Source organism: Dunckerocampus dactyliophorus, chromosome 1 (assembly GCF_027744805.1).
Source record: "Dunckerocampus dactyliophorus isolate RoL2022-P2 chromosome 1, RoL_Ddac_1.1, whole genome shotgun sequence".
Taxonomy (NCBI): Eukaryota; Metazoa; Chordata; class Actinopteri; order Syngnathiformes; family Syngnathidae; genus Dunckerocampus; species Dunckerocampus dactyliophorus.
Genome location: NC_072819.1, coordinates 40,412,084 through 40,426,328, shown reverse-complemented (window position 1 = coordinate 40,426,328; position 14,245 = coordinate 40,412,084). Strand labels below are relative to the sequence as shown.

The window sequence follows — 14,245 nt, the reverse complement described above, 5'->3', positions numbered from 1 at the left end:
GTCTCACAGACAAACGCACACGCACTACACGATAATGCTATGTGCAAAATTTTAATTTGTAAGCAGTAGCCAAAATGAGCTTGTCAACATCGGAAACGGCAGGAGGTATTTACTCAACATGTCAAGGGGTGATACAAGAAATAACGCTATAACTATCACACAGCAACTGAACAGGTAGATAACACATACTGTACACAGGGCACCTACCAATACTAGTGTTACGTTCTCTCTTAGCACGCCTGCTGTGTGTTTTTGGTTTCTTTCTGTCCACAGAACTCCCTACTCTGGCAATAGTCGGTTCCACTGGGCACACCTGTAGTTAATTACTGCTATGCTACTTAGGCTCACTGCTGACAGGTGAGCAACCCTGGATTATTCCTTTGTGTCTCCCATGACACCAGCTTTGTTGCTACTCCTCATTTTGGTATGTTCTACTTCTTATCCACAGTCTCATTCTGCTGTTTTGTCTCGTAGTTGCAAACTACTCTCTCTGGACCGTGTAAACTACTGCCCAGTGGACCGCAGCCTCCTCCTGCTGTGTTTTGGGAGTTCCCATTACCCCATCGCTTTGTGTTAAGCCTTATTTTGGATTGCATTAAAGAAGATCTACCTGTTGCAACTCTCAACCTCTTGTCTCTGCACCAAAGAACTGAATATAACTAGTGGAGGATAATAAACAACAACTATGCGTGGAGCAGTGTCGGGAGGTCAACTGTTGCCGGCGGGTTTCGGGGGCTGCACTGCTGCGTGGTGGGGACGACAGCACAGGTTCGGGGCTAATTTGCCTCAGGGCGGGAGTGGCACTGGGAGAAACCATGAAAGAGGGAGAGAGACTGGCGTGATGTGTGGTGAGAGAATTGTGGGGCTGTTCGCTTCTGACACTGAAGAAGACGACTTTAGTGCCAAAGGAGAAGGATGAAGACAGTGATGACAGCGACTTTTCTGGTGGGCTACTGTTTAACTAGTCGCTTTATGCTCACTGTTTGGAAAAAAGCATTTATTTAATTAAATGTTAAAAACATGTTTCTGTATAACATCATTGTACTAAATATCACGTTACGGCGTGGACACTTACGGCTTATACTGTACATGCATTCAATTTAGTGGGTGTGGCTTATATTCAGATGCACTCAATAGTCCAGAAACTACAGTAGTTGTGTCTAGTGACACCACCCAGTATTAATGATCCATTAAAAGAGCCTCTTCCTTTTAAAGGAAAACTGCACTTTTTGGGGGGAATTTTGCCCATCATCCACAATCCTTATGTGAGACATGAACACATGTCTTTCGCTTTTCCTCACCTCCAAAAACCAATGTTTTATATACATGCTGTGACCATGAAGCAAAAGTACATTCATGATGCAATGTAATACATACGGTATTTTGTTCATTACAGTACTGGAACTTCCTTTCTCGGCGCATTGATTTCACATAGCAGCATAGAACTTAGCGTTAACAAACTCAAAAATAAAAACACAACAGCACTGGCGGCATCTCAAATACTGTTTGTAGCCTTAACTTTTTGGTGGTGGTGTGAGGCATCGTGAACGTGGCGCAGATGCGCTGCGGTTGAGTCTGCAATGAAGCTCGTCACTAGCCAGCTAGTAGCTACTCGGTGTGGTATGGCTAAGTGTCACTGCTCTAGTAACATAGTTCGATCGGCGTAACAATGTTAATAATAACAAGCTTGGTTAATATGCATGTCACATTATATGTAAATAGAGTGTTGTTTGCGCTTTTTGGAGGCTTTTTGGAACGCACAGAAGAGAGAAAGACATATGTTTTCATGTCTCACATAAGGATTGTGAATGATGAGCAAAATTCCAAAACAGTGCAGCTTTCCTTTCTTAAATTGCCTCTGACTTTGATGTCAAGTAGGGGGCCCCGAGGGCAGCAAGTTTGAGACCCCTGGATAAAGCCTATCCCATCTGATTTCAGGTAAGAGGTGGGGTACACACATAGACTAACAACCACTCACACACACACACACACACCTATGAACAATTGGGAGTCTCTGGTTAGCGTATAGTGCATGTTTTTGGGATGTGGGAAGAAGTGAGAGTACCGGCAAAAACAGGCAAGTACCGGGAGAGCATGCAAAAGATCAACGGCAAAAGTTAATTCATGTGAAAGTTGATTAATTACTGCTTAATATGACCTGGAGGTAGCAAATCCCACAAGCTCTTCCACTGAAAATAAAAAAAAACACATCAGACAATCATTAGCGAATAAAAACTTTTGTATAGGACATTTAGGGCAGCTGTATTATTTGTGTTTTCATCAAATATGCTGTTCATGTTACGCAGCTAATCTAATACATTCGCTGCCTCTGTTGAGAGGTGACATAAAACATTAGAAGCCGAATCACACAAGCAACAAGAAAAATGGCTTTGGAAAACCTAATTAGACTGCTGATATGTGACGATAAATATGTTTGACAACACTAATCATGCGGAGAAGAGGTTCAGAATATGTCATGAAGATACATTTGCATTTCCGTGAAAAGCATTTTAAAGGGTAAGTAGAGAACTACTTATCTAATCGCATAGCTTCCATTATAATGTAGCACCTGCTTTATCTTTAACAGTTTATGGTGTATTATAGCTGTCAGCAGAAAATACCTTGGCTGAGCTGAGGCTGGAAGCAGAAGTAATAACATTTCCTGTTGCTATAACAAAACCAGCCTATTTGCGTGGATGAGCCTTTGAAAAGAGAAGTCAACTAAATGTCAGGGAAACTAAAGTGGATTGTTTACGCACATATTTGACAAGCAAGGAAAATGTCAGAGGAATTCAGTTCTTAAATCAAAGTCTAATGTGTCGTTTATGTGTGCTTTTGTTAACTTAGTGCTCAGCTAAAGCAATAAGATTGACGGGCCAGCCAGGACACGTTACATGTTGTGTTAGTACCAGTCCAGCCATCCAATGATTTTTTTTTTTTGTGCTTATCCCATTCAAGCTTGCAGGGAGCTGTAGCATGTCCCAAATGACTGTGGGCAAAAGGCAGATTAGACCCTGGATTGAAGGTATCCGTCACAGGCCAGATGAACCACAACACTATCAGGTTAATACTAGTATCAGTGCAAACTGGTAATAGCTTGGTCGGAGTTTTGTACACATTTAATACACACAGGAAGTGCTCAGACTAGGCCATTCAAACCGCACTTCGGCCCACTTGACACTAACAAAGTCGGGTATGTGCGACTAGAGTGAGTGCTTTGCTTCAAACTAAAGTTCAGCACATTTCCCATCCTCGAGCACAGTTATCAGCACAGTCACAACTGGTAGATCATGACCCAAAATTGTGTTGCGGACCCTTTTTTTAGTGGGTCGCAGGTCTTTGTCTGGCAAATAAAATAAAATAAAATAATCTTGCACTTTTTTTCAGAAGGGGATTTTTTTTATGCAGCGGTGTGTCTTCAAATAATATTCTTTAAGGTGGCTGAAACACTCTGTTGTGCTATTTCAAACCTAGTGTCATCAAAGTAGACCAGTAATGTTGGTTAGTCTACTGCCATTATGGTGTTGAATGAGCCAACCCTGTCTGTTGTTGTGCCTCAGAAAGTGTTTGCCAGTCTTTTCCTATAAAATGTGATATTTAAGACATTTGTGTTGAAACGTTGGTCGCCGCTTGGCATTAGGGGGTGATGGTGGATCCCACAGCCAAACTAGTTGAGAACCATTGCTGTAGCGTGATTGGAAGAGGTGGGCCAGGGCCCGACATGACTGATCATGCACACACACAAATTTGATGTGTCATAAAGTTACTGTAATGACACTGTAGCGGTGCTTCTCTGTAGTGAGGTGTTAGGGAAGGGGGGAGTACTGATAACATTTCTTCAAGGTTGGCAGGTTGAATGATGCTGGTGCCAGCAACTCATACACTGGTTTGAACAGATAAATAAATATGTTCTCAGTAGTATTTCAAATCACGGGGCGTGAAAACATTTCTGTCCCCTAGGGTGTCGGGGGAGGGGGGTATGACAGAAAATAATTGAGAACCACCACATCATGCAATTATAGAAAACAAACAACTGAATGTGCACCACGGTCAATTTGAATTCATACATGTGGCTTGAAAGTAAATGAGTTTGACTAACAAAGGACTGTCTCCCTTCTTCAACCATGCATTGTCTGATACCAAGCAACAGAAATAAATGAGAACTGAAATAGGAGTGGACCAGACTTAGCTCTTGTAAACCTGTTCTGATACCATAAAGCATACAGGCTACCTGTGCTGTACACTTAAGCTGCCAGACAGTGAAGGTTTTTAAAAAACAGTGAATTACACTTGACAACAGTGTAGGAGCCTCAGCAGAAAGCAGCTATTCCTAAACACTGCTTTAAGTAAATGAAAATGATTTGGAACTTTAACTAATATTCACCATTATTATTATTATGTATTTTTTTTTATTTTTGATTTTTTTTAAACCAATCGTGGACGGAAGAATGAAATTTTGAAAATGTAATATTTCTCCTGTGCGTGTCCTCCTTGTGTTTGCTCACCATTACTGCAAATGTCAGAATATGGCAATACAGTGATTTAGGGTTCCTCTTAAACACACACACATATATACACACAAAATGGGGATGAATGGTTGCTCTCTTACTGGGACATGGTTGTCATTGTAACTCCTGCAGACTAATCAGATCTGCAGTGTAGATGACATTCCTCACTATATGTCTTCATTAAAACTCCCACTCAAAGGTTCACACGGGGGGGAAAATAGCTTGGTTGCACAACTTGACCATGGATGAGACAGAAGAAAGAAGAGGAACCCACTAAATATTTCTCAATTGGCATCCACACCACATTGTTATTTCCTCTCCAATCATGAGAACATCAGGGAAATCTTTGGGCTTTTTCAGTCAGTAATAACAGCTAATACCTGTATTTTGTGTCTCTGCAGTTGAACTTAATTCCTTGTTTGTGTTTTGCAGCTCTGCTACTCTTCATCCTCTGGCTTCCAAAACATTCAGCAGACCCTGATCAGCTGACAGCTCCAAGGATCATAAACGCAGCGTATGGCGGATCTGTGACTGTGTCCTGTCATTATGACCCTCAGTTCAGAGACAACACGAAGTACTGGTGCAAGGGGCCAATATATGAGCTGTGTAAGATTGTTGTTAAAACGCCGAAGAAGCGCCACAGTGACAGATGCTCCATTGCTGATGACAAAGAGGCAGGAGCCTTCACTGTTACTATGTCATCTATTAGACGAAGTGATCAGGACATGTACTGGTGTGTTCTTGCCAGGCCTGGAAGGAATATTTTCACTGGCGTCAAGCTCATCGTCTCCAACAAAGGTACACTCAATTTTCAATAATAATAGTTTGAAATACTCCCCAAAAATCTTTCGTTATAATGCTTTTTTATTGTTTGATACACTGTATGGAGTTGTCTTATCTCAAGTAAGATGGCATATATTCAATGGGGCAAATGTCACATACTGTGTATAAAAGTACAGTAAAAGTAGCTGAATATGATTTGAATTTTTTTTTCCCGCTGCACAGTGATAGCAGCAACCAGCACAACACCAACAAATTCTTTGGAGACCAATGAACAAGACAACATTCGGTGAGAACATGTTATTTACACAGACGCCACGGCATTTACGGTATATACCCTGCAGGTAGCTGCTGAAGGAGTTAATGACGAGTTTATATAAACGTGCATCAAAAATAAAATCAAACAAATGCACTTACTACTTCATTCGGTACAGTGTAAAGCTGTGTTGCCTGAGCAAAGATAATAATGATTACTTGTTCACGTGGTTGCAGTTTGCAGTGACTGCACTGTATCGGACTGAAATGTTTTTGTCTGATATTTTACTCCTAAATAGGGTTACCAAAATATTAAAATAATGCAATAGTGCCACACTATTAAACATATTGTTAAATGAATACTTCTGAATTGCAGAATTATTATCTTTGCAAGGGCAGATTTTGACAAATGTGCTCACATTTGCATCCCTTGAGTGTGCAGGTGTACCTAATGCTGCGGACATTTAATGTGTATGGTTGACTTTGAAATCATTATTGGTATCATACTCAGGTGGTGGAAGCCGCTTCGATGGATCATCTTTTCTTCAATGGTGTTTAGTTTAATATCAGTTCATATAGCTGCGTGGAGGATAAAGGCTGCACACAGAATATGGCACAGCAATGTTCCTCAACACAATTCCAATATATATGGGTGAAAGAACGTGTGAAATATGACTATATACCGTACTACAAAAATAATTCTGTATATATTCTACCAATGTGAAAACGACAGCTTCCCAGTAGTTCAAATATGCTTTTAACTTTGGTTTTAAGTTCAGTGGGCATAATAATGTACTGTACAGTATGTGCAGTGTAATGTACAATATATGTTAAGGCCTATTTGTAAATGTGTACATTGTGTCTGTGTTGACTGCTGATTGTCAGCAGAATTACTGACATGACAAATTGTCACAAAGCCTGTGCTGTGTAAGAGACAAACAATGAAATAAATGAATGAATAATAATAATTATCCAACCATTCGTCCATTTTCTATACCACTTATCCTGATTACGGTCACAGGTGAGCTGGAGCCTATCCCAGATGACTTCGAGAGAGAGGCGGGGTATCTATCCCTGGACTGGTCACCAGTCAATCACAGGGTACATACAGACAAACACTCACACCTATGGAGTCTCCAATTAACATTCATGTTTCTGGGAGGTGGGAGGAATTAACCGTGAGTACCAACACGCGCACGAGGAACGTGCAGACTCCACACAGAGATGTCCAGGTGGAGATTCGAACGATCAATCTCCTGACTGTGAGGCTAAACATAATAACCATAATGATCAAATTATCTAATATTTACATGTTTTCAATGAAAGGACATTTAAGGATCATTCACCTGAGATTCCAAGGTTCTGTCGGGGAGGTGACGTGATTGCTTCCGCCATCCGAGCCTTCCGTAATCACATTGATATCAGGAGTAACAGAACCGGTCTTTTCAAAGTAAAAGCAGTAAAAGACAGCGGGTTCGTTCGTTCAATCAGTCACGAAGGTTAGTGAAAGCGGGCAAACCAAAATACACATTAAACTTTTACTAACATCTAAATATGTGGTTTGAGTATGTTTATTCAGTTTGTCAGATATTTTATTTTCAACTTCACTCTTGATATCCGGTTGTATTATTTCTAGTTTAACAGATGAACAGGAAGCACTAGTGAGCCAAATTACGATCTGTGCCAACGCCCGGTTGCATAGAAGAAGCCAGCGTTAGCCAGTAGACCTTCCGAGGGCCACAGGTATGTTTTACAATTTCACGATGTAGATTTGTTGCGATAACTAAACAAAAACAGTATTACTTTCAATTCTATTCATCACACAAATACAGAAACGCCAAGTCAACGCTAGCTAGCTGCTTTGGCCGGCCTCTTGCTAAGCATAATTGCTAGCCTTGCGTTAGCGTAGCTTGCTAACGACTCAATACTTTTTTCCATTTATTGTCGTGTATGCCGTTTGTTAATTTTCATAGATTCGATACTTATTAACCTATCTGTGTGGTTGGCTCTGATCAGCAAACGTCAGCCTATAGATATTCGTATCGTATGTTGGGGTGTGACGCTTACTGTTCGAGCTTGTATACTTTCAATCCTGACTCTTTCTGCAAGTGAGTCGGATTGAATCCAGTGGCTGTATTGAAAGACGATGGACAAAAAAAACAAGGTTGAGCAGGTATCGGAGCTAGGATTTAACTTGTCATATGTTGGCTATAAGTTTTTATGTTTGTTTTTCATTGCATGTTAATATTGTCTGTCATTTGCTAGGACTGTCGCCATCCCTACCACAAAGAAACGAGATGCAGACCATCAAATGTGTGGTGGTGGGTGATGGAGCAGTGGGAAAAACTTGTCTACTGATTTCATACACCACCAACAAATTCCCATCTGAATATGTACCAACAGTGAGTATTCTTGTATGGTCCATGGCTCGATGACACACTGACATGTGTAATTTTCTCACAGGTGTTTGACAACTATGCAGTAACTGTTATGATCGGGGGTGAACCATACACCCTTGGCTTATTTGACACAGCAGGTACATTTTTAATTTCTCCTATAAATGAATGTGGCACGGAAAGGGCTTACTCAAAGATTGGTCTCCACACAGGTCAGGAAGATTATGACAGGTTACGACCACTAAGCTACCCACAGACAGATGTCTTCTTAGTCTGCTTCTCAGTTGTTTCGCCGTCATCATTTGAAAATGTCAAGGAAAAGGCAAGTGGCTCTCACACGCCTACAAAATAATTGTGTATGTCTCACATTAAAAGTTAATCTCTTTTTTTCTCTTGTAGTGGGTTCCTGAAATTACTCACCACTGTCCCAAGACCCCATTCCTATTGGTAGGCACTCAGATTGACCTGCGTGATGACCCTTCCACTGTGGAGAAGTTAGCCAAGAACAAACAGAAGCCAATCACCCCGGAGACAGCAGAGAAGCTGGCCCGTGACCTAAAGGCCGTTAAATACGTGGAGTGCTCAGCCCTTACACAGGTAAGACTTCGGTTTAACCACTTGCAGCTCTTAGGCGAAGTGTGCAGTTTCCTAACAAGGGTGCAAATGCTTTTGCACAGCTCAATCTAACTGCGTTTGCCTGTCTTTCCTCCTTGTTTTTCCTCTTTCTTTAGCGGGGACTGAAGAACGTATTTGATGAGGCTATCCTAGCCGCTTTAGAGCCCCCTGAAACTCAAAGAAAGAGAAAATGCTGTTTGTTCTGATGTCTTCTTGACTCTTGCTTTGCCTCTCAATTGTCTGCTGCTTACTCATTGTAAAGAAACGTCTGTTATCAAGCTAATTACAGTACTCCTAAACATACAAAAGAAATGTTCACAAACATTTTATACTTCTGTTCATGTGCACTTTGGTTTCAACTCGGCCTAATCACCATTCTCACACAGGCGGCCTGATATGACAAAGTGCCAAACTTAAGTTCTACTTTAATGCACGCATGTCTCTGCCACAGGGCACATTACGGTTTTTGTTTACCTTTGCTTTGTGTTCATATCTAAGTAGTGTCCTACAAAGCATTTACCTACATTCTGTCTATCAGACAATGAGAACACGTTCTTTTCTACTACAGCATCTTCAGTTGTGTGGCATTCCCTAGTCCTTTCACAGCAAGCTTGATAATGGGGTGGGGGGTGTCTTTTTATTTGAATAAAGAAACATCTGGATTTCCTCATTGCCTCTCCACCCGGCTTCCTTTTTGCTAAGAGGCCAGCAGATGTTGCCCTGTCTTTGTGTCATAGCTTTATTTTGAATATGGATGTTTTGTTTCCACAGAAAGGATTAAAGAATGTGTTTGATGAGGCAATACTGGCTGCCCTGGAGCCCCCTGAACCTAAGAAAAGACGTAAATGTGTTCTGCTCTAAGTTTCGTCTCGTCAGCCTTCTCTGCACCACTTTCTAGGTTAGCAGCACTCTTAAGGTTTGCATCACAGCAACATTTCTTCACAAGTCAAAATATCATAAAATATTTGCCTCCTGACTTAACCTAAATACATATTTAGTGTGTTGAACATGATTAACAATTGATGCTGTTTAGTGATGAGTTCATACTGATAAATTGGCCTTACATGATGTGATTGACTTTTTAAAACGTATTGACATGTCTAGACAACAGTTAAGCTCCAAGTCTACAGAGTGGCTGCTTTTATCAAATGGTATTCTAACTCTGTGAAAGCACTAAGTAGATAATGAGTTGAGTGCAGGTAGTTGCTGCTGATTCTAAGATTCTAGTAATAACTTGCAATGTGAACACTCGCCACAAAGTTCTCATCAGCTCTAATTGAAGGTATATTTGTCTTGAATATTTAACAGAAGTGCTGATATATCACTTTGTAGATGCAGTATTTCAGTGCAGAGACTGATGCCAGTGTGAAAGTACTTGCTGGCCCACATGGCTTCATTACATCAGATAGCGACACAGCGTGACACTTCTTAGAAAACTCGATATGATTCCATATCCTGTGAAGATTTCTAAATGCCAGAAATAGTGTTTTGTCTTCTATATCCATTCCTAGATGTGGGCTTGATTAATCTGTACATATAGTGAGAATTACTCATAACTTATTGACTGATGAGTGTGCATTTCTGATGCAGAAAGTTGAAGTTCAGATGATGCAAAGTATTGATTCCAATCAAGGTTGGGTTTCTTTTTGTTCAATTTGACAAGCTGTACTGTATTTTCCTTGTGATAAAACATCACAATAAACAAGTATTATGAATAGACTTCCAATGCAATGTGTCGTCTTACTTAATGGTGCAAAAGGTTCAACAGTGATGTATGAATGTTTGTCCCAATGAACTGGAATAACAGTAGCACATTCCTGTAATACATACATCAAACATATACTTGACAAGTTAGTGCAGAGTAATAAACGCAGCCTAGAAAGAAAGCACATTTACCTCAGATTTGGAACACAACGGGTAATTTATCAGACTTTTCATCATAACATTGCTAATGAAGTACAAAGGACATCATTGCTGGTGGCAAAGCAACCATTGCACATTCTATAGGTTTCCGTTCAGTGGGTAAACACAGAACTCATTTAGAGCCACAATTGCCAAATACAATCAAGCCAACATCTCAATGTAAAAAAGGTGATTACATAGCCTTTAACGACTTCCAAGGTCTCTAAAGATGTATTGAAGTTTAAGGATTTGCATCGTTCCACACAGTTAATGCAGTTTTATCGTTTTCAATTACGAGTGTTGTATAGTATTCAGCCTAAACTTCAGCTGCTGAAGATTACGTAACTGCAACTAAACATCAAAATGTCCCTTTTAAGAGACCAAAAAGATGCACACCATATTTGTAGCATTTAGTTGCAGTAACAAAATTTTGATGTGATGAGGAAGAATGTGTAAAAAGTGTCTGAGGTTGGAAAATTTGAGTCTAAGTACGTCACTCTGGGACTTTCAACATTTGTGGTGTAACATAAATTACTAGCTTTGTACATAAACCTGACTTTGTAGTATTTACTGAATAGCTTAAGTCAGGCGTGTCCAAAGTGTGACTCACTTATTATTGGCCCGCAGAACGTTGTAAAAAAAAAAAAAAAAAAAAATCGCAAAAACCCCCCACAAAAAAAGGCACAATGTAAAGAAAAAAAAAAAAGACATGTTGATACTAATAGTAACAAAGCTTTGGCTTTAAGTATATATCAATGTTTTTTGTTTTGTTTTTTTTTTTAGCAGTTTTGTAAAATAAATATTTAAAAAATATCAAAGTGGCTCCCCGCATCCTTTGATTTTTCTGGAAAGCATTTGGACACCCCTGGCTTAAGTGATGTCAGAACAGTAGATATATTCCTATTTCCGTTGTAGTTTCTGTTTTTTAATCATGCAGCGTTCCAGCTAACAACATGAGACCTAAAATTACTTCATTAGACATTCACTCCCAGCATGTTCTCTCTTTTCTGTTGTCTTAAATGACTGATGGTGTCACTCGATGACAGCAAAATAACAGCTGATTTTTTGATTCGTAGTGTCTGCCAACGCATTAAAGAAGTGGAATGTTCCTAAATAGGATATTTCAGTGAGGAGAATGATAATATAACTTTGTGATGTTTGCAAAAATAGTGCAATACTTTATTAGGCAAAAGGCAGGAACCAGGTATTAGCTGACCCCTATAAGAGCTATGTGTCCATTGCAGGGCATATCTCAACACAGCTGTCTGTAAGGCGAATTCCATACCACCCAGCCCAGAACTGTGTGTCTTTGCCTCCATGGATAAAGCGGATGTATCTCACTCCTGGCCCATAGTTCTGGAACATGTGTGTTATCTGGGGGGGGGGGGGGGAAGACAATTTGTATATTCTTTAACTATTATTGAATAAGACTGAAGTCTGTCTTCATACCTGATTCCATTTAGGATCGCTCCATTGCTCAAAATAAATCTCCTCAGGGGAAAAGATCTGAATTGGCTTCTTCTTTTGATTCAGCAGCTCCACGTGAATCTTGAATTGACAGCCACAGTCCCAGCGAGGAGCATACCTAACACGATACAAGAATGTTCGCAGGGATGCTTATGAGCCATGTGGTACCAAATAAAAGCCAGTTTAAATGTGTGCCAAAATACTTGTTATTAAATGTGGAGTGTATCAATTTACAAATTTAGGAACTAGAAATGTACAATCAATAGCGCATTTCTCGCCACAGGAACATTCCAAATTCCTTGCGATTTTAAAAACCCCACTGCGTTTCCACTGAAATGACAGTCTTTCCCCACATCGCGCTTCGAATTTCGCAGCTTCACTCTATCACGTTTTTTCAAAATATACAGTTCCTCACTCCATCGCGGTTCGCAGACTTTATGCAGACTTGCTGTTTTGTGGATTTTTTTTTTGAGTGCAATTTTAGTGCTTTTTTTTTTAACGCCATTACAGGCCGAGCCTGGCCCTTTAAGAAGAATTGCATTCTCACCAATCTGATATTTTGATGTCTGGCTGGAAGTGATCCATGAATGATGCATTATAACCTTCCATCTCCAAATCAATCAGCTGGGACTTCCTGCACATGCTGAGGACATCATACAATGTTTGAGTACATTTTTAAAGCATATATCTTCAGAACCACTAGTGGTAAGTACTTACCCATACGAAGTCACAAAGTTTTTCTTGACCATTTCATTGGGATGTGGCACCATGACACCCTCTACTTTCCATCGGTCCCCGCTGTTCTCCAGTATTTGCCAACCCCTCATTTTATCTGAGAAGTCAAAGGTTGAGACTGTGACCAAAGTGTCAAACAAGGCAGGGAAACATTTTGCCTCTCTTTCCTTACCTTCTGCTCTTGGGTTCTTGAGAAGATTCCGTCTTTTCCTGCACAAGAAGTAAAATAACCTCCAGTCTTTGGGTACTTTCGAAACATCACGGAGGTGGTAGCCTTCTCTCCTGCATCTGTCTCTCCATAAAGACTGGCTGTCAGCAATGTCTTTCCATTGACGACACACTAACCGACAAATCTGAACCACCTGATCTGGGGGGAGATTAATGAAGATCTCCTCCAGGACTTCTATGGGAATAGGGAACTGACAAGAACAGATCATTGATAAAATAACCCTCAATGCAATCTGAAGTACCAACACAAACGTTAAAACTTTCCACAATGTTAACAACTCCACTCTGTTCCCCTATAATGTTGCTTTAGAGTGTAAATCATGGTGATCATGATGCTTATCATGTTGTCTGTATAGAACACAATGGTGCATTCACTGATCAGATTCATAATCGCACATCTCAGTACATCACACCTGGAAAACAAACAATACCCTTTCATAGCAACACACAGCATCTGACTAACCCAATCGATGTGACTATATTAGCAGCGCAATCAGACGTTTGTTTTGTATTAATTATACGTTCATATACAGTATAAAGCACCAACATTTACCTTAGGCAGCGAGCTGGACATGATAGGACCTGAAGACAGACTTCGACTCGAGGCGGCCATATCAGAGCTCTGAGTTGCACCCATTATGTGTCTTCTTCATTCCTCATACAGCAGAGACAAGACTGCATTGACGTGTTTACAAGCAAAATAAGTCTGGCAGATATCAGGGCGTCCAATAGATTAAACCTCAGCGATACAACGGACTCGACGCGGAAGTTAAACTCAAAGTAAGCTATTGATGAGGTGAGGTTAATGTAGCTACACTGTGCTATTACGTGTCGCTCAACATTCGGCTAATGACTAAAAGTACTTTCAAAAGCACTTACGGTAAAGAATCGTCGCGTACTAAAAACGAAACATATTTTTCTTCGCCATTCCTTCCTAGCACTGTCAGTTATTGTGCCCTTGCTTTAGTTACCGGGGCTGCGCGAAATTTACAGCGATGGTATGCGAGGTCGAATTCTCAGCTTTGCATCAAACTCCACCCGCCCGGTACACAATGTACATTATTTCTTGCTCACCTTAAAAAAAAATCTGCTCATATCATACGTCATCAAGCGGGCGTGTCCTTGGGCAATCCGGATGGGAAACTACGCGGTCCTTACTGTCATGAAGCGTAATCGTTGTCAACAAAATATTTGTGTGTGTTTGCGTATGAAATTATGATCAGAATTCTGTATTGTAAATGATATTTACATAATTATTATTTATATAATTATCTTTTTATTATATGTTGAATTATCTCAGAACAGGCACAATAACAACATAATACAAATCAAAATAATCATAATCATAACACGGGCTAC

The 14,245-nt window shown here is 40.2% G+C and overlaps 3 protein-coding genes across 6 annotated transcripts; 2 read left to right on the top strand and 1 right to left on the bottom strand.

The window, feature by feature from the left end:
- The first annotated feature begins 2,970 nt into the window (after window positions 1-2,970).
- On the top strand, window positions 2,971-6,489 carry LOC129182394 (CMRF35-like molecule 7). Of its 3 annotated transcripts, none has more exons than XM_054778462.1 (4): window positions 2,971-3,025; window positions 4,941-5,306; window positions 5,514-5,577; window positions 6,055-6,489. In XM_054778462.1, exons 1-4 carry the CDS (start codon window positions 2,977-2,979, stop codon window positions 6,197-6,199), a joined length of 624 nt encoding a protein of 207 aa, XP_054634437.1. In that variant the 5' UTR covers window positions 2,971-2,976; the 3' UTR covers window positions 6,200-6,489. The 3 variants fall into 3 exon arrangements, with proteins under 3 accessions (XP_054634437.1, XP_054634455.1, XP_054634446.1); XM_054778471.1 differs by lacking the exon at window positions 2,971-3,025 and adding an exon at window positions 4,810-4,867; XM_054778480.1 differs by lacking the exon at window positions 6,055-6,489 and having other exon boundaries at window positions 5,514-5,710.
- A 697-nt stretch (window positions 6,490-7,186) lies between these two features.
- LOC129182405 (cell division control protein 42 homolog) lies at window positions 7,187-10,280 on the top strand. 2 transcript variants are annotated; one of them, XM_054778494.1, is made up of 6 exons: window positions 7,187-7,286; window positions 7,809-7,945; window positions 8,007-8,079; window positions 8,152-8,261; window positions 8,339-8,536; window positions 9,326-10,280. In XM_054778494.1, exons 2-6 carry the CDS (start codon window positions 7,841-7,843, stop codon window positions 9,413-9,415), a joined length of 576 nt encoding a protein of 191 aa, XP_054634469.1. In that variant the 5' UTR covers window positions 7,187-7,286; window positions 7,809-7,840; the 3' UTR covers window positions 9,416-10,280. The 2 variants fall into 2 exon arrangements, with proteins under 2 accessions (XP_054634469.1, XP_054634478.1); XM_054778503.1 differs by having other exon boundaries at window positions 8,671-10,280.
- LOC129182388 (F-box only protein 6-like) lies at window positions 10,281-13,903 on the bottom strand. Its single transcript, XM_054778447.1, has 6 exons — window positions 13,440-13,903; window positions 12,831-13,077; window positions 12,641-12,755; window positions 12,471-12,566; window positions 11,906-12,041; window positions 10,281-11,830 (listed from the first exon to the last, which is right to left on the bottom strand). The coding sequence occupies exons 1-6, from the start codon at window positions 13,521-13,523 to the stop codon at window positions 11,684-11,686; spliced, it is 825 nt and encodes a 274-aa protein (XP_054634422.1). The 5' UTR covers window positions 13,524-13,903; the 3' UTR covers window positions 10,281-11,683.
- Between the last annotated feature and the right edge of the window lie 342 nt (window positions 13,904-14,245).